Genomic DNA, 24,843 nt, shown 5'->3' with positions numbered 1-24,843 from the left:
AAGCTGTTCCGCTCTGAGCAGCATCAGAAGTCATCATCCCAGGGACAGCTGGGTGCCTCAGCAGTTAAATGTCCGCCTTTGTCTCCGGGTGTGATCCTGGAGTCCTGGGATCCAGTCCCACATCGGGTTCCCTGCATGGAGCCTGCTTCTCCCTCTGCCTGTGTCTCTGCCTTCTCTTTGTGTCTCTCATGAATAAATAAATAAAATCGTAAAAAAAAAAAAAAGTCATCATCCCACCTTGGCCTCCACCAGGTTGGACTCAAAGGTCAGAGACATCCGAACGATGGATTGAACGTCAGCCTTGCACTGATTCTCACAAAAGAAAGGGCTGGAAATCCATGGGGGAATGCAAACCATATTGCAAGAGGAAAGTTTGGGAGTGCTGTTTTAGAAACACTAAGATTGGGGCACCTGGGTGGCTCAGTTGGTTAAGCATCTGCCTTTGGCTCAGGTCACGATCTCAGGGTCCTGGGATGGAGCCCCACATCCGGCTCCCATTCATCAGGGAGTCTGCTTCTCCTTCTCCCTCTGCCTGCCGCTCCCCCTGCTTGTGCTGTCTCCTCCTCTCTGTCAAATAAATAAAATAAACACTAAAATGTCCTCTTAGATCCCTGGTGTGTTTATAGGGGCTACTGGGCCTGCCTAAATTTCTAAACAGCAGTGCCTTCCTGGCTACAGAAAGATCACCCTGTCTCAGAGTTAACATATGACACAGTATTTATTTTCTAAAACCATCCATCGTTCCATTGATTCCAGGTCCCCTCCTCCCAGCATGTCTCCATGACCCAGCTCTGGCCTTACATGATTTCCTCCACATCCTGGCTAGTAAGTCAGTTGGAAAGTCAGAGAACAGAGGAGCCAGTGGAGCCAAGTCTGCCCTCCTGTGCCTCAGCAGCAGCTCTGGATCAACTTGGTGAATCCAGGAACCACCTATCCTTCCCTTGGCAGATGCAGACTCCCTGTTGACAAGGAGTTCTCTGCAAACAGACCAGCAAGAGGGAGGCTGTGGGAGAACTCAGCCCCAGGGACAAGCAGACCCACTCTCAAATCACAGATCTGTTACCGCTGTCTGACTGCGGGCTAGAAAATGATGTCCTCTCTCTGACCGTCAGTTTCTTCATCTGTAAAATGGGAACAACAATAACCTCTAGCCCAAAGACTGACCGTGAGGATAAACGAAATAAGGCAAAGAAGAACACCTTCCTAGTTACATAATTCTACTGCTGCTGTTGAAATTATTATGATTTTTGCTCGACTGGTGTCATGGCAGTTAGAACTACAGGCAGTGGCTGTGATGTTCATGGCATAGAAAGCAGGCCCTCTCTGACTCCACGCCTATTGGGTTTTCTTCTTCATGCCAAGCCCCGGCAGCCCTGCTACCCCGTGGGGAGTGCTTGGGACCCCTGACCCCTAGACTTACCTTCCTCTTGTTGGTGGGATTGACGTAGAGGTAACTGAGGACAGTCTTCAAACCTACTTTGTCATTTAGCTTTTCATAGGTGGTGCCATAATCCGTTGATCTGCAGGTGAGAGAGAAAGAAAGGGAGAGGTTGTTTTACCAAATGGGGGATTGTGTTCAAAGGGCAGCCAAGCTCTCCTTCAACTTGCACTTTTGTTCCCAAATCACAGGAGTGATTCAGAGATAAAAGGCCCCATTAATTCTGGAAGAGCGATTAGACTAGTGCATCTGCTTACTATCTAAACTCACTCCCCTTTGCTTCCAACCTTTCTCAGAGACCTACTTTCCCACCCTCTGTGAGGCTGTCTGTGGACATTGCTGCTGTGGACTGCCTGCTCCGAGTTCAGCCCAGGGTCCTCGGCGTGCTGCTGTGGAGGGACATGAGTCCTGGCCCGGAGCTGGGTGAGAGGCCAGACTGTGGCCAGACTGTCTCCTGAGGTCACCGGAGTCCAGTCAACCTTATGCCCCTTCCACTGAGCCCCAGGTTCAAGGACCTCGAGGTGGAAGGATGTCCCACCTGCAGAAGCTTAGAGGGTCCAGCGGCCTCACTGGGCTGCAGTGGGTAGAGGGTATCATGCTTTCCAGAGAGGCAATGGTGTGTCAGGGTCAAAAGCCAGTGCTGTGGAATTATCGCCAATAGTCCATCATTCCAATTACCCTGCTGGCTACTTCCTTGTCCTTTGGGCCTAATTTCCAGGGCTCTGACCGTATACCAAAACCACAAATCACGACTCAGAGAACAAAGGCAGGTCAAGCCATAGGCTCCTTCCTCTTCAACCGGCCTCCCCATGGCGGAGGAAGGAGAGCGGGTGGCAAACAAGGAGATCTCAGGAGCCAGCCTCGCTGCCATGCTTTGTGCCTCACTCCCCAACTCCACTCCATATGTACCTCACTCCCTCTTAAAACCACTGGTATCATCAGCTCTGTACCCCATCTTTCCCTCACTGCCTTCTTTGGCTAGATCACAAAACTTCTAAAACCCAGGCTTTAGAGAATCCCAACTCAGTTTTGTTTCCCTGTGGTCACCTGACCTCACGTGTGCCTGCATTTTGCCTCAAATCTCAGTTCCAGACTCTGGCTGGGTGCCTCTCCTAGTAACTGCCTGCTCCTTCCTTTTACCCTCCTCTCCAGAATCTGCTCCTTCCCTGGTGCACAGCTTAGTTTGATGAGCATAGTCACCAGGGCTGGTAATGTGTGATGACCTTTAAGAATTATCCGCACTTCATCTCATTGAGAAAATTCAATGTCCCCACACTCAGCTGAGCTATCCCTCCTCACCTCTGTTAAGGCTTCACTAGCCCTCTTCCCAGTCCCCATCATCCCTTCTCTGCCCTAGAACAAGCTTCCCACCCACTGCACCCCCAAGGCACACTGTGCATGCCTCCTTCTAGCTCTATGATATTGTCATGAGTTCTGTTTCTCCAGCACAACCTCAGCTCCCAAAGGACAAGGAACCTCAGAGAACACTATGGTGAGACAGAAGAATGTGACCTTTGAGCATAGCAAAATCTCTATTTCACTGCTAGATCCTCAGCTCTCTGGCTGCATGACCACACGCAGGTTATTTAACCTGCTACAGCCTCAGGTTTCTCAGCTGAAAAAAATTAGGGAGATTTCATCTCACCAGGCATTTGTAAGGATGCAAAAATAAATAAAAATAAAAGGGTATTCACTTCTCCTCTCCCCCAAATGTACAGAACCAGGCTTTACACATCATACACACTCAGCATGTTTACTGAATAAACAAACATTTCAAGCCCCTCCCTGGGCTACTGGCTCCCACATGGTCAGTGACTGTAAGAACTGTTAAAATCAGCCACCACCCTAAAATTGACTTCTTATCTTCTGTCTCCTGTCTACCTTTAAGCACAGGGAATCACTCCCAATCTTTCTTGTTGCCTTTATCTCTCAAACCCAGCTCAGTCTCCAAGTCTTAATGATTCTATCTTCTAAATAACTTGGACCTGTGGTCTTTCCATCTTCACTCCAACGTTGTGGTTCATGCATCATTATTTTTGCAATAGTCTCCCAACTGGATACTCTTCTTCCAGTTTTCTCCCCCCTCCCGCCATCCTCCATGCTGTCATCAGGCTATATTTCAACCTCCAGGTCTGTCCACCTCATCCTGCATAGTAATCACCCGCAGTCCATGCACAATGAGGACGTAGTTTCCAAGCTTAGTCTTGGCAAACCTGGCTTCGGTCTTCCTTACTAGACTCCTTTCCAGCTACCTGCTCCCTGCCCCTTTCTCTCCAGCCTCACCAAACTTTCTGGAATGTCTTGCATTTTCACTGCCTTTCATTTCTATACATATCATTACCTATGCCTAAACTATCCCTATCCTAGTTCTTTTGCTTGGGATATTTCTCTGCAATCTTCAGCACCACCAATATCACCCTCCACCCAGCTTCCCCACTGGGAAATTAATCATGATTTCCTTTGCGTTCCCATACCACCTCAGATATGTTTCTCTCTTAGCGTGTATCCTATTGTTTTAGTCAAACTATTTTTTTTTCCAGAGATCTCTTCCTTGACTGTAACGCTGTAAGGGCAAGAGCTGTTTCTAATAATAGCCCCAATGTCTGGTGCAAAGCAAGTGCTGAATGCATTGGTTTGTGTATTCTTCACTTTGCTTTGTCTTCATTTGCAAGAATGAAAGAGTGGCCATCCATGATCTTGGTTGGTCAAGTTTTTTACCAACTCCTAATGTCTAGTGGCCATTCAACACATAGCCACACCTAGAAAACACACTGCATACAGTTGGATGCTAGTACAACTGGAAAGGTTTAATCTGGTGCCAGGCAAAGATCTGTGGATCACTAGCAGAAGCATCAAGATTAAGTGACCAATCACCCCAAGATCCTATCCTCTCCAGGGCAGGGAAGGAAACACCCTAATCTCTAGAGGCAGTCAGTTGCATACTTCTATTAGTACAAATGAAACACTGTATAGGATGAATCACTTCTTGGTTCTGCACTCTTGAAGGCATAAAGACAGCATGGTGTGGAAGAAGGACACTGATCCTTGAGTCTGGAAATCGAGGTTCTACAAGTGACTCTCAAACATATGCAAAGTGCTACCGTGGACAAGCCAATTCCTACATGTGTTTAAAGAAAAAAAAATTCTCTGACACCTGTTAAAATGGTAAGGGAGACTTCTTTCAGGACAATGGTAATACGTCTAGAGGGCACTGCAATGGGGCTTTGCAGTAGGAGAGAGACTGGGCTCAACTCTGAATACAACAAAAAGCAAGAACTTTATAGCCAAAGAGAAGAGTGGGGGTCAGTGGATGGAGCATTACCAGAGGGTAGAATAATTCTTTTATAAACTGACCTGACAGGATTCCTACTGAAGGCAGGCCAGGGGATCATGACCTAGGGCACGGTAGGAGATGAGGAGATCAGTCATATATTGAGGGTGGGGGCTTCTGGCTAAACTGACTTAGCAGGATTCTTGGTAAAAGTGGGCTTTTGAGGACTCACCCAAAGGCAGAGCCTACTTGACAAAGAGCTCAGAGGGTCCTGACTAGAGTCTGGCCAAGAAGAGAGTCTGTCAAGCCCTATTCCACCATCAACAAAAGAGGTTGAACTCCCAAAATCATAAGGCCCCATCTGAACCTTAAATATCTTTATGCCACCAACACGGAGCTAAGCTGTGTTCTAACCAGTGCATTTTCTCCCCTCTATACATAGCAAACATCTTTTATAAAGAACTGAATTCTCAGGGCTCCCCGTGTGGCTGATGTCTCAACAAACTTCCTTCCAGAATCCAAATAAACGTCATCAAAGCTAGTATGCTTAGCATCACACATAGTCTCTCTCTCTCTGCAGGCTGCACCACAGTTTCAGAGTGACTCTGCGCTTCTCTTGGAGGGGCTGCTTCTCCCAGAGTAGGGACTTCCCAACAGAAGATCTCCCACCTGTTAGCTTCCTCTGCTTATTCAGCCTCACTGAAAAGGCCTAACTCGTTGAAGACACCTCAGGGAACCAGGTCTCTGTCCTTTCCAGCATAGATGCTTCACACCACACTGACCACGGAGCTCTGGGGAACCCCTTTGCCTGAGGTGACAGGCAGCTTGCAAAGAGGCCTCAGCCCCAGTGCCAAAGATTGCCGCACTTGCAGAATTCATTTTTATAGGAAAGTGGATCATCCTCCACCTTATCGCTCCAGACATCTGTCAGTGGGGTCACTTGGAAGAAATAGGCTCCTTTATCCTATTTCTTTTTTTAAAAGTTATTTATTTATTTATTTATTTATTTATTTATTTATTTAGTTCAGAGAGAGAGAGAGAGCATAAGAATGAGCGGGGGGCGGAGCAGAGGGAGAAGTAGAGTCACTGCTGAGCAGAGAGTCAGACTGCTGAGCAGGGAGTCCGATGCAAGGGCTCGATTCCCAGGACCCTGAAATCATGACCTGACCTGAAGGCAGTGCTTAACCAACTAAGTCACCTAGGCCCTGTTCTTTTTCCTATTTCAAAGCTAACCTCTCAAAGGTTGACACTAGGGTCCCATCACTGAAACATCCAGAAAGCCAGAAACATCACACATGAGCATCGAGCACCTGCCATGAGCCTGGCACTACGCCAGTAACCATTCTGAATCATTCCAAATACACAATGAACCTGGAAGGCAACACATGAGAGGTGCAAGGGCTTTGGGCTTCTGTGCCCTGGATCAGCTTACCCAAGTCCATCAGGCTATTCTACTACGTCCTCCTGCTCTTTCTTCCTGTCTTTTTAATGAATCATTTCCAGCACACAGAAAATACAATGCGATGCCAATCATGTGACCACTACTAGATTTAACAAGTATCTGTGTCCATAAACAACATATAGCCATTTGGAGTTTTCATGTTTACATAAGCCTTATATAGGACATTATCCTGCAGCTTGCTTATTTTGCTCAATATTCAAGTTTGCTGATTTATCCATGTTGACACACCTAGCCATAATTCATCCTTTTTTTTAAAAAAAAAAAAGGTTAATTTATTTATTTATTTGAGAGAATGAGAATGCACATGTGAGTGAGGGAAGGAGCAGAAAGAAAGGAAGAAAAAGAATCCTAAGCAGACTCCACACTGAGCTCAGAGCCCGAAACAGGGCTCCATTCCAGGACCCTGAGATTAGGACCTGAGCCAAAATCAAGAGTCAGATGCTTAACCAACTGAGCCACCGAGGAGCCCCAAATTCACCCAGTTTTAAATACTGTAGAGCATTATAGCTTGTGAATAAGCCATTGTCTATCCATTCAACCACTAATAAAATTTTGATTTTTTTTCTTTTAAAATTTGCAACAGTAAGTAATGTTTCAATGAACATTCTTATATGTGGCTTCTGACATATTTATGAAAAGAAGTTTTTCAGGGGAGTCATCCTGATATGCAATTAGCGCTTCAAACTCCATGCATATCTTCTACTTTTCTTTTTCTCCAAGAAGGCTAAAGATACTCCTTGTAGATACCCCCTGACTCTCCAGCTCCAGCAACAAGCCTTTCTTTATTCCCAGAGCCTAAGTCCATTGCTTTTGACTAGTCTCATCCCAACTATCTTCGATTCCAGAGCATCAGTTAGTATCTAGGGCCCTGAATCCTCGCCCCACTAATGCTAACCCTGGTTTTCCCATTTGCACCACTATGGGTGCAAATGCTCCATGGCTCCATGGCTCCCTCACCTGACCAGGGACCTGCTTGTTGTCTAGCTGGGCCTCCCAGCTGCCAAGCACTCATGCTACTCCCCAGGTACCCAGTGCTCACTGGCAGGCTGGATGCCTTCCACCTTCAACTTCAGAGATGTAGTTGGGTCTAGGCCCGGACCTGACTCCTAGTGAGTCCCGTGACCACTGGGGGCTCTTGGCCTATCCTGATGGTCCTTCACAAGAGCTCTGTGTGGGCCAGCACGTTCTAGGAGAACACTCCAATCTCATCTGCCATAACCTTGGTTGTTCACCAGGGCCACCTTCTCCATGACAACTTCCAGAGCTGAGTTGAGAATACGAAATCCTTTTATCCACGCAGCAAGCTCCTGCTCCTCTAGTGAGCTTCTGGGGGAGAGGCTGGTGGCAACAAGCATATGGGCTGCTATTTTAAAAGTAAAAGAACAGAAAAGAAAAACTTTCAGCCAACGCAGCCAAGTCAGCTTCCCAGTAGAGCCGAGCTTCAACTCAACACCCCCGTCCCAGTGCCACGTTCCTGCCAGAGGTGAGAGGACTCTGGAAGGCACGCTGCCAGTTCTCATCGGCCCACCAGATGTTCGGGATCCGGCGGGCACACCGCTTCCCTTATGCAGCAGCCGCCTTCCTCTGGTTTACCAGCCCGCTCCTTGGCCCTCTCCTCCTGCCCTCCACAACCCCTGCCCCGGATTCCACAGAGCAAAGCTGCAAGGGGACCACAAGTCCTTCACTCCTGGATTCGCTTATCAGCCTCTCCTCTCCTCCAGGACTCCTTTCTCTGTGAGGTCATCTAAATTCAGCCATCACAGGCTTGATTGTTCCATTTCCTGTAAGCAAGTTTATTTTCTTTTATTTCTGCATGAACACACATCTGTTACCTATTGTGGCACCTACTGTGTGCCAGTCACTAGGCTTTGCCTCCCCTTTCAGACACTTGTGAGTCACTCCAGCTCAGGTTAGCAAACTTTTTTTCTATAAAAGGGCCAGAGCAAATATTGTTTCCCTGATCTTGGTCACAACCACTCGGCTCTGCCCTTCGGCTCTAGAACAGCCACACACAGTGTGTGTCCATGCGTGGATGTGGATGTGTCCTAATACAACTGATTTTACAAAAGCAGGTGGTACGTAAATTGGCAGCCCCTGCACCAGACGATCAGCCCGTACTATCTCCACCACCTGACTTTTCCCCTCCTTCTGTCTCTGAGACAACTTCCCAAGATTCCTGCCAGGGTGGCTTATGCCCCAACTCACCCTTCCAGGTGCGGCTGCCACATGGTGTCAAAATGGCTGCCTGAGCCCCACATTCACAGTCAGCCCCAGCCCCATCTAACCTCCCATTTCCCACTCTCCCAATGAGCTGATGGCTGGCAACTGTCCAGACTTCCCCTTTTTTCTGACTCTCAGCTCTCCTCCTACTGATTACATCGTGGGGACTTCTTACAACTTCAGCCCACGCCCTCCTCTGCGTTTGTATCAATGGCACCTTGGAGTTCCCTATTTATTCTCTGAATGGACAAATTTTCTTTTCAGCAACCATTAAAAGATCCTTAAAAGAGAAATAACAAATGAAATGTCTTTAGAATCTCTGAAAGTGCAGAGCTCAGTTCTAAGTGGAGAAAACAAAGAAGATGGGATCTGGGCAACGACGAGGAGGCACGTTGCTGGAAGAAATAGCTGTGCGAGCGGTCTGCTCTCTAAGCCTCAGCTCAGACCAAACGGTGGTGGCTATTTCGATGAAGAGGTATGAGATAACTACTCTAGGATCTGATAAAAGCCTTTGTTCCATAAATGCTTATGATTGTCATTTTTATGAATGTACCAGATTGTATTTTCCTCAAGGCCAATCACCTTGTTTTCTCTTCCTTGATTTATACTCTTTACACTAACAGGGGGTAAAGCATATGAACACCCAATAAATCATTAAAGAATCTTTGGCCACTGTTTCAATTTGGTACCATGAAAGTACAATATGGCCCAGCTGCCTGGAAAATCAGAAGACAGAACCAAGCTTCAAAGTGGCATGCCTTGGGGAAGCACCCACCAGCCATTCCCCCGGAGTATGTTCCATTGAACTACACTGAGGATAGTCAACAATCAAAACCCACAGGCAATTAGGGGCTCTGGTGTGTGGTAAACCACAGACCATTCTAGGGCCAGGGTCAGGAGTTTCCACAAAACAGCTCCAGGCCAGTGGCTGCCCAGAGAGTCTTTATAACTGAAATGGGAAAATCAGTGATGCTCCCTTCTGGCCTGTTCCACTTCTCATCTTAGGGCCAGTGCTCCAAGCCACATTAATCTGTACCTTTGTAACGGCAGGAGCCCAGCCTGTTCACAAATAACTAGCCATATAACTAATTTCAGACCTCAAGCCAAAAGCAAGTCATTTAAATAGCTTCATTCTCCAAGTGAGTATTGGTACCATCCTCTGTTTTAAAAAGCCACAGTAAGGCTGATGCCAAGGCAGAAGTTCACAAAGGTCTCAGTGACCTCTTTGTGTCATCTGACTCCTCAGCTGCATTATCTAGTCTCACAGAGAGAGGCACAATGACACAGAATAATTAATTCATCTTTATGTCCTCCTGCCCCAGCTATTTGAATGAGAGCCACCACTGGGCTTCAAATACAGAAAATTGGGGGTTAGCTGACCCTGAAGACCAGATCATGGAGGATTCATGGTTTATATCAGATAACACGGAGATCCAACAGCAGCACCATCCCAGCACAGGTCAAGGAGGAAAGGTGGACAGCATAGAGTTGGCCAAACATTCAGATCCTTGTTCTTTCTCACTGTGTGAGCACTTTGATTCTCCCTGAAGAGCCTCGGTTCAGACAATAAGGTTGCTGGGTTGTTATTCTGAGGATTCTAAGGGACAGTCTCAATCCTATCAGCCAACACGTCTGTTTGTGTCATACAGCAAGGAGAGGAAAGAAGCCCTCCAGAGAAAAGAAAAAGCATGAGGGGACCCCCCACAAAGGTGTGACACCCCATAATTCAATGAATCTTTGTTCATGTGACCATACGGAAAGCAGAAAGCCTCAATAAGATACAGTGTGTTTTACACACACACAGACATGCACACACATACGTATACTATATAACAACATTAAAGAATAAGGTATATCTGAAAGTTATTGATCTAGAAAAGTCTCTAACATATATCACTACATGCAAAGGGCTACTGAATAATAACATATTAAATACACAAAAAGGACACCCAGATGAAATAAAATATCTCCATTAAATTTATGAGTATGTACACAGCGCATTTAAAAATTTTTACAGCAGGGGCACCTGGGTGGCTCAGTGGTTGAGCTTCTGCCTTTGGCTCATGTTATAATCCCGGGGTCCTGGGATCAAGTCCTGCATCAAGCTCCCCCACAGGGAGCCTGCTTCTCCCTCTGCCTGTGTCTCTGCCTCTCTCTGTGTGTCTCTCATGAATAAATAAATAAAATCTTTTAAAATATTTTTTTAAAAATTAAAATAAATAAAAATTTCAGAGCAAAACACAAATAACTGGTAATAGAAGTTAACACTGGGTACAAGATTGGGGTGGAGGCACTGGCTACCAGGACTTGAGTTTTTGTAATGCTGCAATGTTTTAAAATAAAAATGTATCCATGTATCACTCATATAGGTAAAAATAACTGCAATAAAGGGATTCGTTACCGAGCGGTCACAATGTAGATAGTAAATTGACACATCTGTAGAGGAACCCTATTATAGATAATCATTTGCATTCAAAAAGACCAGCCAACACAATCGTAAGAGGATTCATTTCAGAGTCAAGCAGATTTGGTTTCAAATCCAGCCTGTGGAACCTCAGGCTAATTACATAAGTCTCGTGTTTCCTATCCACTCAATAAGAATATAAATATTGCCTTCATAGGATTACTGTGAAGCTTAAATAGCCCTAATATCACAGAGCTCACTTCACTGTCAGTTGTTGGGAGATCCCATGGTAGAACAATAATCACTGGAGGAGAAACTGTCCCATCCATTTCTGGGCAAACAGCAGCTGAGTTATAGTTACACAACCACCAGCGGACAGGCGAACGCCATCCCATTCCCACCAAATCAGCAGTAAGCTACCAAAAGGCACAAGGGAAGACGGAGGGGTTGCTACACATAATCAGAGATATAGCCTCCAGCAGGTGGCCAACACTTGCAAATTAAAGTCTAGGGAAAACAGAATCAACTTTTTTTTTTTTTTACTAAGTTTTCCTGGGGAAAAAAATAATGAGGCACGAACTAGAAGGTGCTGGACAGTTTGAGCAAGGCATCTCTGTCTGGGGAGTAGATATTTACCATTTCCCTTTAAAATTATATGCAGCCGGTTGGGTCTCTATGACATGCGAGCAATTATGTCTGTTTGTGCACATCCAGAAACCCCCAGGATAGAATGTGCAGCTGCTAATGGAGAAATGTGAACCGATGGAGAGCCTCTGGACCACCCCTAGAGAAGTTCAATTCTGGGTCCCATTCATTTGTAAATCTTTTTCTTCTCAGGGATAAGTGCAATGCCTTGTATGTGGCGGGCACTCGGCGCAGTAATTAGTTACTGTCCATTAACAGAGTGTGCTCCTCCCAGCAGCAGCCAGCCCGGTGAAGCAGAGAGCATGTCCCTTTGCTGTATCCTCCTCCAGGAAGCCTCTCATCTCTCCTGCCTCTGGTTTCCTAGCACTTTGCATCTGTGTCACTCCCGGGGAGCATGGCACCTGCTCTCCAGGGACAGACATCTCTTCTGCTGTTGTTTTATGGCATTATTCAACTTTGTCTGCAGGAGGTTTCTTTCTCCAGAAAGAATAGGTTCTCTGAGGTCAAGGAACTACCTTGGATGTCTCCTTTAACCCCTACAGCATGGTGAATAATGCCATGCAGGGTAGATACTCAAAGTGAGCAAATAGGTTCCAGGAACTGAAATAGTCGCATACAGACAGATTCCATTTTCTTCAAAGATTTTATTTATTTATTCATGAGAGACAGAGAGACAGAGGCAGAGACACAGGCAGAGGGAGAAGCAGGCTCCATGCGGGGAGCCCGACGTGGGACTCGATCTCCGGACTCCAGGATCATGCCCTGGGCCAAAGGCAGATGCTTAACTGATGAGCCACCCAGGCGTCCCAACAGATGCCATTTTGACTGTGAAAGTGTCCTGCTGTCAGAGACTATCAACAAAGCAGATTGTTCCCTCGCACAGGGCAGGTGCTATCAGTTATTCTGTTGGTCATTCAGGGGAGAAAGAAAACTAAAGTCCTCCAACACCAGACATCTCCACCACAGGAAACAGGAGGAAATTCTCAGATACCAAGGAGTGAATACCAGCTCTTCTAGTTAAGGCTATTGTATCTTAATCACCTCATCTCGTGGGCCCAGAAACCTCTTCCTACTCAAGAATTATACTTGATTGTCATGCTCCCTCCATTGTGCCAGCTGCACAACGTTATTTAAACATTCGCCCTGTTGGGACCTATATTCTACATGCCAAATGCTCAGAAGGAGAGACTAGAGCACCATAGGGTATGAAAAGAAGATCCAGGGTTTTTTTAAGCTTTCCTTTGAAAGTCTCAGTAAAAAGGCAACCCAGCTAGAAGTTGGGTTTATCCTCAAGTCACAGAGTATTCCTTAAACCATCACTGTGGCCCCTTGCAAAATTCCCCCTCCAAGATCTGAGCTAGCACCCCCTACACCCCAGGTGGCATGGACTGACTCAGTAGATTGGTTCCCATAGCCACACATAAAAGAAAGTCACATTCTCTGCTCTTCTTAAAAGATAAATGTACTGAAAATTTATGGTCGAATATAAAATATAGAAAAGGATAATGCACAACACAGACATCAATTAAAGCTACACCATACAGAGAAAATCTCAGTTAACATCTGGTGTGGATTTTCCCTAAATTATGTGGATGCGTACATTTTTAAAAATCAGGGGTCATTCTTTGTGTTTGATGTCCTCCTTTTTCACTTAACATATTTTAATCATTTCCCCTTGTTGTTAAACATTCCTCAAAAATTATTTTAAAAGCTTTATAGCATTCCAACACATAAATGTATCAAAATTTATATTAACTCTCTTCTTGGCCATTTGGTCAGTGTCTAGTCAATTTTTTACATGATATAACTTTAGTGTGTATCCTCGTACATAAATCCTTGTGTGCATCTTTATTTGTTTCCTTAGAATAGATTCATGTAACTGTAATTATTAGTTCAAAGGGTACAAATTATCATTAAGGTTCTTGTTATAAACTGCCCTACAGAAATATTCTGGTCAATCTGCACTTCCACAAGTAAAATATGGGAGTAAGAGCTTCACTGCACATTTGCCAACACTGGGCATTACCATTTTAAATTTTCCAGACGTGCATGTTCTAAGATACCAAAGTCATACGTGTTGACACCAAAGCATTATAAAAATATGAGGCCTTAACTGTGTTTTCAGGCCAGAATATCATGTCTTTAACAGTGGCTCTCACACATTTAGGACTCAGGATTCCTTCATACTTTTAAAAATTATTGAGGACTAGACTCTAAGAAATTTAATTCACACATTATACTAATATGTACTATATTAGAAATTACATCTGATAAAACTTTATACTTAATTCATTTAAAAATAAAAACAATACATCAAAAATACCACACTTCTATGAAAAACAACTAGTTTCCAGAACAAAAACAATTTAATAAGAAAGAGTGGCATCTTACACTTTTTTGCAAAATTCTTTAACATCTGGCTTAATGGAAGACAACTGGATTTTCCTATTTATGTCTGCATTTAATCTGGTAGGTCATCACATATATCATGTAGCTTCTAGGAAACCCCACATCACACTAGTGAGAAAATGAGGATAAATTAGTGGCAAATCATATTTTATTATTACAAAGAGTTTGATGTCATTAATCCCCTGATAGGGTCACAGACATTCCCCAGGGGTTTCAGGGCCTCCCTTGGAGAGCCACTGTCCTATGCCAAATGGCGACAGGGTCCCAAGAGGACTGTACACAAAAAGATCTTTTAAAAAAAACTAAAGCTATGGACTTCTTGAAAATCTCCTCTCAAACATTCTTCTCTTGACCCTTTAAAGTTGAGCTCCAGCCTCCTGCATACAGCTTTCTCTTCTACCCTGCCCTGTGATCTTTCCCTGCTCTGAGTCTCTATTGCTTTTAGATTACTACAGCACTGAATGGCCTATACCCTCAGATTTGCACAGTAACTTGTCCTCATCCAAACTAGAAGCTTCTTGAGGTCACCAATCAAGCCTCTGGCACACAGTTGAGCTCAGTAATTGATTTCTCGGAAGAGTGCCACCCTAGATCACCATGCTGTTTAAGTACCATGTACACAGTGCCTTATGCAAAACACTTTATCTTGGAATATTTCATTCACTTCTCAGGAAGTTCCTTTGACATAGGTTTTTTTTTTTTTTTATCTTTGTCATAAAAGGAGGAGACAGAGTCTTAGAGAGGTGAAGGGACTGAGTAAACAAGTGTTGTAACTCGAAAGCAAGGTCAATTGATTCCAAATCCCCTAAGCTCTACACCAGCTCCTGGCTAGTTCCTTAAGCAGTAGTCATGTAGCACACGCTTCACCAAGTGTCATGTGGTAGGGGGTTCACTGACTCAGGTTTTCAAGGCATCTCCAAAGGCACTGCTGACTAGGAGACATGGGTATTGAGGAGGAGAGGGGAGTTAAAATTAGGCTAGAGTACTTGTTCTCCCACTTACTAGAAATATGACACTGCACATTGCCTTATCTTTCTGGATCTCAGTTTCCCCATGTCTAACATTAGCATAACAACTGCCACCAGGCAGAGTTGTTGGGGACACTCAATACAAAGTGAGAAAACTGCATAAAGTGCAGTGCAGGAGCCAGCTTAGTTCCCTGAAACTCTTCCATTCCTTCCTAAGGCCATCTTTCCACCATTCCCTACTTCCCTTCTCAGAAACAAGAATGACTTCATGAAATGAAAGTAGGTGGTTCCTATAGTCTGAATAATTTATTGAATGGAAAAATATTTTATCCCAAACACCTAGATCTGGGGTCTTTGGAGCACAGAAGCTGTAGGAGCCCAGGCCAAAAGTGTCATTGGAAAGAGGACAGTGGTTTTTACCAAGAGACATTCACTCACTGCCAAGTCACGTGAGGGTCTGCAGGGGTCTTGGCTCTGAAAGCCAGTTGCCATGGCGCACTCCTCTCACCATGTAGACATTTGTCAGGCCCAATGTCCACTCTGAGGCACTGGAAGTCAGCCCCTTTCCTGAGATGGGTTGCTCCCATAGGGGAAGAGATAGTACTCAACTGGGCAAGTTAAGGTGCTGAGAGGAGCCAGCACCCTGATTAGGAACAGAGTGTCTCTCAGCACATTAATAAATACCAGGACTGGCAGCAACATGATGCTATTGAGTGTCTCCAGTGGCTCAAACCTAAGCATTCAGCCAGCACCATAAGTTCTGGTCTATTGGGTTTCCAGAATCTTGTAGTTACACATATTCCTTGTTTGCAACCCAAAACAACCCTTCACAGTTTGATTACTCTTGTCTTTTGTAAAATGAGAGGGCTGGAATCAATGATTTCAGAAGTCCCTGCCATCTCCAACCTTCTGTGCATCTGATCAAGCTCCAAATGGATTCTGGTTGCTTCCAAAATGCAGATCTATGCTCTAAGGATGCAAATGTGCCACTGAGGTCCTGCAAAAACTGCCTGACTTAAAACATGTGCCGGATATAAGTGTTCAGCCTGCCAAAGGTCTACCAGTCTATGGATCCCATATTCTAGGCACCTACAGACAGGACAGCAGTCTGAAAGAATCATATAGTCTTGGATTGGCAAGATCATCTCTCATTTAATAACTAGAAATTAGGGCATGAGTGAGTCTTGAAGGCCAAGGGATAAAACCCAACACCTGAACCACCAGAAAATGATAGGCAAAATGACAGAGCAGATAGCTGAAATTCTGATAAACTCCTCTCCTGGAAAGATCAGAGGAGAAGGAGGAGCTTGGGGAGGGAGATGGAGATTAGGAAAACAGCTCAAGAATGCAATTAGATAAAACTCTGTGAGGTCAAGTCCTTATTAAGTCCCTAGTATTCTCCTCCTGGTACTTGATCACTAGTTTATTTTTAAAGATTTTATTTATTTATTTATTTATTTATTATTTATTTATTTATTTATTATAGAGAGAGAATAAAAAAAAAACAAAACACATGAGCAGGAGGGAAAACATGAGGCAGATTCTGCACTGAGTGCAGAGCCTGATGCAGGACTTGATTTCATAACCTGAGCCAAAACCAAGAGTCAGATGCTCAACCAACTGAGCCATTCAGACACCCTTCTATTTTAATAAATAATAAGAGATTAATAGGTAGGAAGCTGTTAGAGTAAATGCAATAAGTGCACACGTTTTAGGCTCAGAGACATGGTGGTTTCAAGGCCTAGCTCCACACCCCTTACAGACTATGTGATCTTGAGTAGGTAACTTAAGCCCTGTGCACTTCAGTTTTCTCATCTATAAAATAGGCAAAACTATCTAAGCCTTACTGCCACACAGAATTTCTTGAGAGTTTAATGAGAAAATACACATAAAGCACTTAATGCAATGTCAACACTACAGGTTCTTACTGAAAGGTGGCCATTATTAATACAATGATGATGACTACAAGGTTGAAGACAGACATTTATTAGGACTAAAAGATCTCAGAGGAAAGGAAGAAAGACTTCATAGAAAAGGTGAGCCTTGAGGAAAAGGTAAAGTATGAAAAACCAAAACAAGGGGCACATGGGTGGCTCAGTGACTGAGCATCTGCCTTCAGCTCAGGATGTGATCCCAGGGTCTTGGGATCAAGTTTCGCATCAGTCTCCCCATAGGGATCCTGCTTCTCCCTCTGCCTATGTCTCTGCCTCTCTATCTGGTCTCTCATGAATAAATAAATAAAATGAGAAAGGAAAAAGAAAGAAAAGAGAGAATGAAAGACGAAATAAAGAAAGAAGAAAGAAAGAAAGAAAGAAAGAAAGAAAGAAAGAAAGAAAGAGTCAGCCAGCCAAAGCAAGCCAAAGAGCATGTCTAAAGGCTTGAAACCCAAAACATGCAAATATTTTTAGAAGATAATTAGGAGATGGGCCAGGCCTGAAAGAAATATTCTTACATAGGCATAAGGGGGCATAAGTTTAGATTAGTAGAATAAGACCCTTGAATATTTCCTGAAGAGCCCAAACGTTACAAGCAATGGGGGCCCCAAAGGCTTTTGAATAAGGCAGGGACACAAAAGAAACATGTTTGGGAAGACTAATCTTTTAGTGATATATATGATGGATCAGTGAAGCACGTCCTCCTGGAGGCAGAAATACTTATTAGCAATCTGTCTCACTAGCCTGATGGCAGTAGGTTATAAGAAATGAAATAGGGACACAGAGAAGAAGCATAATCTGTTTCTTGGACAAGGGATAGAGATGAAGGAGAAGGGGCTGGTGGTGGTAACTTAAAGATTCCAAGCCACCTGAGAGCCTAAGAGAATACTGTTGCCATTGGCAGAAATAAGAGTGGAGCTAACACCTCTGGCGCAGATTATAAATGGACTTTGATAAAGAAGAAAAGCATTTCAGGCTGAGTTCCTTAAAATCAGAGCCTGCATCTAGGATTTTGAAACTTGAAAATTACTGAAGGAGTGCTCTTAGACAAAACCAGTCAGAAGAGAAGAAGTCAAGACAGTCAAGGAGTACCAGACAAGCAAGGATGTGGTTGCAGGTAAAGCTTGATCCAGGTAAAGCGTTCCCCCTGCAGATGATCACCAGTTCTCTTAGAGCAGCTGATGAATGGATAAAGGAGATATCATCCTAAGGCATGACACATAACACTCAACAAATTTCTTCTCTAATTATAATAAGTTTTAGCATGAAGAAGATGGCAATATGTCCACCATACCTCATGGATGAAAAAGAACAACTTTAAGCAACTCCAGTTCTCTGCCCCAGAACAACCTCTGTATAGGAATGTAATTCACATCACCCAAAAATATATTTCTTGATCTGCTTTGTGTAAGCAGCAGAAAGCTCAGTAGTTGTCATTTTCTGGGTTTTCAACACTGGCCATGCAATGTATCTGAGTTACAAAAGCAAAGTTAGGTGAGGCTTTCTAAAAAGGTGGAAGAGATAGGATGTTTCTATTTTAAACATTTGAATATGGATGTAAAAATCTGGCCTGGATGTTCTATTTCTTTGGGCCCCTAACATTCACTGACATTCTAGTGTAGGAGCCTCTCTCTTGGTTGGATCCTATCCCCAAGACTACTCTAACACTTCCTGGATTCTCTATGGCTACATTTTCCTTATATATGGCAGGAATCAGGTTGTGTAACTTTAACATTAGTTTTAATGTTCCAAGTAAGCTGAACCCTGTTTAAGAGCTGCATACTAAATCCTACAGTACAGAATCACATCCAAATGCATATTTCCTCCACAATATCAGATCTGTCTACCATAAACCATGCTTTCCATTTATAGGAAGCTGCTGTTTCATCCTTTGACCTAGAAATCAATCAACAGATGTTTATTACTGAGTGCTTATGGTGTGAAGGGCACTATGCTAGATGCTGGAAAAACAGCATATCTTGGGAATAGTAAATAGATATTCTGGCTAGAGAACAAAGGTAATGGAGGAGGAAAAAGACTGGGTATGCATTTCAGAGACTGTATGCATCCAGGCAGCTATTTGCAGTAGCAAACACCATCAACATTTAGTCACATTTCAGTGACTGAACACTATGTTGGTGTATTTCTCACTCATGTTATAGTGCAATATGGACCAGCAGGGAGGTAGGAGGCCAGAGGGGGCTGTGACCTGGGGCAAAGATTCAGAGACTCAAGCTCCTTTCATTTCAAGGTTTTGCTATCTCACAGATCTTAGGAATTCTCAACTGAACTGGTAGAAGGAGAAATGAGTGAGCACGGAGAATGATGTAAGAAAGAAGTGTTTTTACCAGGTTTGGAAGTGGCATCAATCACTTCTAGCCTCTTTTTCTCTGAGCCAGAATTCAGTCCTATGGGTACATTTAAATGAAAGAATGTGGTCTAGTCTAGTTGTTTGTCCTGGATGAAAATAAAATAGGTGTAGTGAATATCTATCTCTTCGCCCTCTGCCATGGGAACATGATGATAAAGTTTCAGATTTTTGAAATTGGTATTTTGTCTTTTTAAATAAAAGACTGATCAGTTGGGGCACCTGCGTGGTGCACTTGGTTAAGCATTTCACTTCACTCTTGGTTTTGGCTCGGGTCGTGATCTCAGGGTACAAGATCAAGCCCCATGTAGGGGAACCATGTTCACCACAGAGTCTGCTTGAGATTCTATCTCCTTCTCCCTCTGTCTTCTATGTTTGTGCACTCGCTTTCTCTCTCTTTCTCTAAAATAAATCAATAAATCTTGCTACATGTTGGCAAATCGAACTCCAATAAAAAATATATCAAAAAAATACAATGAACTTAAAAAAATTGACCAGTTAATGACTTCTTGCTCCTAAGGACATTCTGAGCTCAAAACTGCCAGAAATACATCCTATTCATCAAAGGAACAGGAATGTAACTTGTGGATTACCTATTCATTTACCAAATATTTATGCGGGGCCTACGACTTGCCTGACACTGTTCTAAGTATCCAAAACATCCCTTTAAAGGAAAAAAAAACAGTCAAGATTCAATTCAATCCCTATCAAAATTCCAATAGCTCTTTACAACAGAAATAATAATAAAAAAACTAACATTTGTACAGAACCACAAATGACTCGAGATAGCCAAAGCAATCTTAAGAATAACAAAGATGGAAGTGTCACAGTTCCTGATTTCAAACTATATTACAAAGCTAGAATAATCAAAACAGTGAGATATTGGCATAAAATCAGACACACAGATCCATGGAACAGAAGTAAGTCTATGCATATATCATCAATTAATTTTCAACAAAGGAACCAAGAATATACAATGAGGTAAAGAACAGTGTTCACTAAATGGTGCTGGGGAAATTGGATATCCACATGTAAGAGAATGAAACTGGATCCCTCTTTTACAACATACATGAAAATCAAATGCAAATGGATTAAAGACTTGAATGTAAGACCTGAAATCATTAAATTCCTAAAAGAAAATACAGGGAGAAAGTGTCTTGACATATATCTTAGCAATAATGTTTTTAATTTGACACCAAAAGTGATGACAACAAAGCAAAAATAAAAAAGTAGGACTATATCAAGCCAAAAAGTGTCTGCACAGGAAAAGAAACTAGCAACAAAATGAAAAGGAAATTTGTGGGAAATTGGATAAATACATGCACATGATAAGGGGTTAATATCCAAATACAAACAGGAACTTATACAACTCGATAGCAAATAAATAAATTAAATAAATAAATAACCCAATAAAAATTAAACAAAAGACCTGAATAAACATTTTTCCAAAAAAGACATACCAATGGCCAACAGGTAGTGAAAAGGTGCTGAACAACATTAGTCACTGGATGCAAATCAGAACCACAATGAGACATCAGCTCAATACCTGTAATACATCTATTACCAAAATTACAAGTGATAAAAAAATATGGTGGGGATATGGAGAAACAGAAGCCCTTCTATTCCACTGATGACCATACAAACTGGTGGAACCACTATGGAAAACAGTATGGAGGTTCCTTAAAAAAATCAAAAATAGAACTACCATTGGACCACCAATTCCACTTTTGGGTATATACCCAAAAGAATTGAAATCAGGATCCTAAAGAGGTATCTGCACTCCCATATTCATTGTAGCATTATTCACATAGCCAAGATATATGGAAACAATCCAAATGCCCAATGAACAGATAAAGAAAATATGGTCTTTATATACAATGGAATGTTATTCAGTTTTTAAAAAGAAGGAAATCCTGCCATTTGTGACAAGAATGAACCTGGAGGGTATTATGCTAAGTTATATAGCCAGTTAGAGGAAGACAAACACTGTGGTATCACTGACATGTAGAAACAAGAAAGAGAGAGAAGGAAGGAGGGAGGGAGGGAGGGAGAGAGGGAGAGAGAGAGAGAGAGAGAGAGAGAGAGAGAGAGAAAGAGAGGAAAAAAGGCAGGAAAGAAGGGAGGGAGGGAGGGAGGGAGGGAGGGAGGGAGGAAGGAAGGAAGGAAGGAAGGAAGGAAGGAAGGAAGGAAGGAAGGAAGGAAATTAAATGTCAAACTCATGGAAACAGACTAGAAGAGTGGTTACCAGAGGCTGTAGGGTGGGAAAAACAGGGAGAAGCTGGTAATAGAATACATTCAGTCTGAAGATGAATAAAGTTTGAAGATCATTTAATGTATATTATGGTGACTATAGTTGATAATAGTGTGCTATATGACTGAAATTTGTTAAAAGAGTACAACTTATGAATTATCACCATAAAATAAAAAAAATTAAAAACAATAAAAGTGTTGAACAAATTTAATCACTCAAGTAGAGGTTGAAAACCTCTACCCTAAAATCCATATGTGTTTTAGAAATGGACAGTGGTGAATACTTCACTACTCTGAATGTACTTAATGCCAATGATTTATACCCTTAAATGGTTAAAATGATATTTTGTATTACGTATATTTTACCACAGTAAAAAATGTTCATTAGAAAGAAGAAAGAAAAGAAAAAAGAAAAAAAGAAAAGAAAAAGGAAGGAAAAATTAAAGAAAGGAAGAAACTATACTTAGGGAGACCAAGTGACTTGCTCAAGCTCACACATCTGGCAAAGTGGGTATTTGAAACCAGGTCTACTTTACTTCAGAACTCAAGTTCTCCATATGCCATACTAGCCCTCAAAGAACACTTCTCTGAGCCAAAGAGACAGATAGACACCTTCAAAGGCCAGAGCAACCCAATTCTAAATTACCTTCTCAATAGTGCTGAGATGTGCAATCAAGGAGATGTAGCCCTCTATTTACCACTTCCACTAGAATGAACCAGCTAGATTGAATATGAGAACTCAGTATGGGCTGAAGATATCTGGGTGTGTGTTAAAGGCTGGCTGGCAGGCATGCGTGGGACTACCCCAGGCAACCCATTCCAACGCAAGCAGGATTTACTCAAAGCATTCCATTCCCAGGACCACCCAACAATTGCTTGCAAGGAAGCAAGGAAGACTGCAAGGAAGACTACGTTCTTCACTGACAAGGGAAAGATGAAATAGTTTTCTCCCTAGCTTCCATCACTGATCCCTATCATCTCATAGTTTACCAGATTATAAAATAATGAGTGAGAGCCATTAGGTCAATTATAGGGGAAGAGGACCAAAGAAATTAAAATCTTGGAATTTAATCCAGCTTTCCAGAAAGATATATATTTCCCTTAAAGAAAAGTAAATTAATAACTTCAACTATCTATGAATTGCCTTTTGAAGAATCCTACAGATTTTAGAACTGATTTTAGTGGCTGGATATGTTGTGATGTATTAAGTCAGTCCATTTCAAAAATGTCCTCCAACAGTCTCTCCAGAGCCTCCAATTCCATGATTAGATATTCATTTATTTGAGTTAAGTAAAATGCATTCATTGAGATCATTGTTGGAAAAGGCAAAGTCCTGAGCAAGGTATCAGATAGTCCATGGCTTTATGTGAATTATATTATTTGAAATTGTTTGGTATAAGAACAAGGACCAGATTTGAAGTGAAATATGGTGGACTCATAGATTTTTACCTCTTAGACAAACCCTGTCTGAAAGATTAACCCTAGTCTCCCAAAGCCCAACAAAGCTGGAAGTGGCATTGCTTTCACATTCTCAGAGGATGGGTCTTTGTCTTGGGTTTGCATGGAAAATAAGCTGACCTGCCCCTAATCAACATGTTGTATGGGCAGCACCCAATGGGACAACCAGCAGGCTAGAGTTCAAAGCCTAGTTTTAAACCCACTGCCTCCCCTAAACATGTTCTCCATCATTCCAATTATAATTCCTAGTGCCTGAGGCCAGGTGACAGTAGACTTTTTCTATTCAGGACTACAGAGCAAGTGTTGTAGACTTGTAGGGAGCTATTCAACTCTGTCATTGTAGCACCAAAGCAGTCTGGGGCAGTACACAAACAAATGGGCATGGTTAAGTCCCAATAACATTTTGTGTAGAGACATTAAAATTTGAATTCCTCTTATTTTTCACATGTCACAATGTAGTATTATTGTTTTTCAACCATTTAAAAATGTGAAAGCTGTTTTTAGCACACAGGCTCTATAAAAACAGGAGGCAGTGTGGATCTGGTCTAGAGGTCACAGTCTGCTGACCCCCACCTATGGCTGCTGCCTACCTGCCCCCTCCCAATTAGAAGCTCCCCTGACCTTTTGCTGACCTCAAAGCATCAACACTCAGATTTCCTTCTAGACCAAAATCTGCACTCTTACTTTGAGTCATGCCTTCTTTAAGCTGTCCCTTGCTTGAACCACCCTAGTCCCAGGATGCTATCCTGGCATTTGTCTTTGGTGGTTGGCACATCCATCTGATTCAATGTAGCTTTAGAAGTAGGAAAGCAAACAACAGGGCTGCCAAATGTTTGGTTTTTTTAGGCCTTAAAAAGATCTGCAGTTTCAGAGTGGCCAAGTTGCAGCTTACCCAATGGACAGACATGCAAGATGCCCAAGCTGGGCTTCTTCCAGAAGAGGATGGGAAGCATCCACCACTTCTTTTTTTTTTTTTTTTCCACAAGACCAGTGAGGAAGTATGTGTCCTGTAAAGAAGGAAACTGACATTTCCAGCAGGGAAAAAGATGCACCAAACCCATCTGGTCAGTGCAATCTGGCCAAGCCCATGTGGCTATATTCATGTTGCCTAAAGCAACAGTTTACCTCCAGGTTGGAGAATGGCAGCAATAAAAAACAAGTGGAATCTAGCCAAAAAGATGACTCTCAATAAAGAGACTCTGCGTAAGAAATGGGATGGGGCGGGGGGATATTTATATACATAGAGAGAAAAGACATTATCTTCTTCTCCAACACATTTTTCTGAAGTTACAAATCTATGGTTTCTATTTATTCCCATTGGAGGGAAAAACAAAAACCCTGAGATTTATGAGCAGTGTTGTTTATTTATAATCCAAGAACTCTCCTCATACCATATGGTTGGGAAATTTACAGAGAGACAACGTGAGAGGAAATTGCCTGCTTAATTCAATGGCCTTGGCAAAGCTAGCAGGCAGAGAGAGCGTCCCAAAGTCTACCTCCAACACATGTGTAAGCATGTAGGGCCATGGAGGCATGCATGCAGAGAGCAGAGGGAGCCCTTGGTTTGCTAGCAAAGTCACAACTTGGTGCAGGGGGAATGAGAACAGCTGATGAGATCAGCTGAGGAAGGGGACATTTCTCAATTCTAGTGCAGAGACATGGACAGAGAGAATCATACAGGAACGGAGGGTGAGGGCGGAGAGACGCCGGAGCAAATAGTTCCCTAGACAAGGGAAGAGGCCACGCAGTGCCTGAGAGCTCTTATGAAGGCAAAGTGCACCCAGGCATATTTGTTTGATTCTTTTCCTTCTTGGTACTAGTGGGAAATAAGGAGAAATTTCTGATTCCATTTCTGCTGCCCAGCATGCTTTCAAAGAAAGGCAATCACTCACTACCTTTAAGGAAAAGATACAAGTTTGTACCTGATGTTTTTCCTTTATAGTCTACCTTCCGCTTTCAGACTTGATGACAAACAGAAAGAAAGGAAAACCCTGAGGCTGAAGACTATTAATACAA

The 24,843-nt window shown here is 42.9% G+C and overlaps 1 protein-coding gene across 1 annotated transcript in view; it reads right to left on the bottom strand.

Moving 5' to 3' along the window:
- SORCS3 (sortilin related VPS10 domain containing receptor 3) overlaps positions 1-24,843 on the bottom strand; it is a 586,685-nt gene that overhangs the window by 334,406 nt on the left and 227,436 nt on the right. The window contains exon 3 of the mRNA XM_072739947.1: positions 1,421-1,520. Coding sequence (XP_072596048.1) covers positions 1,421-1,520 — 100 coding nt within the window. The remainder of the gene's footprint in view (positions 1-1,420; positions 1,521-24,843) is intronic.

This window comes from Vulpes vulpes, chromosome 15, assembly GCF_048418805.1.
Source record: "Vulpes vulpes isolate BD-2025 chromosome 15, VulVul3, whole genome shotgun sequence".
Taxonomy (NCBI): domain Eukaryota; kingdom Metazoa; phylum Chordata; class Mammalia; order Carnivora; family Canidae; genus Vulpes; species Vulpes vulpes.
This window is presented reverse-complemented; position numbering and strand designations above follow the sequence as displayed.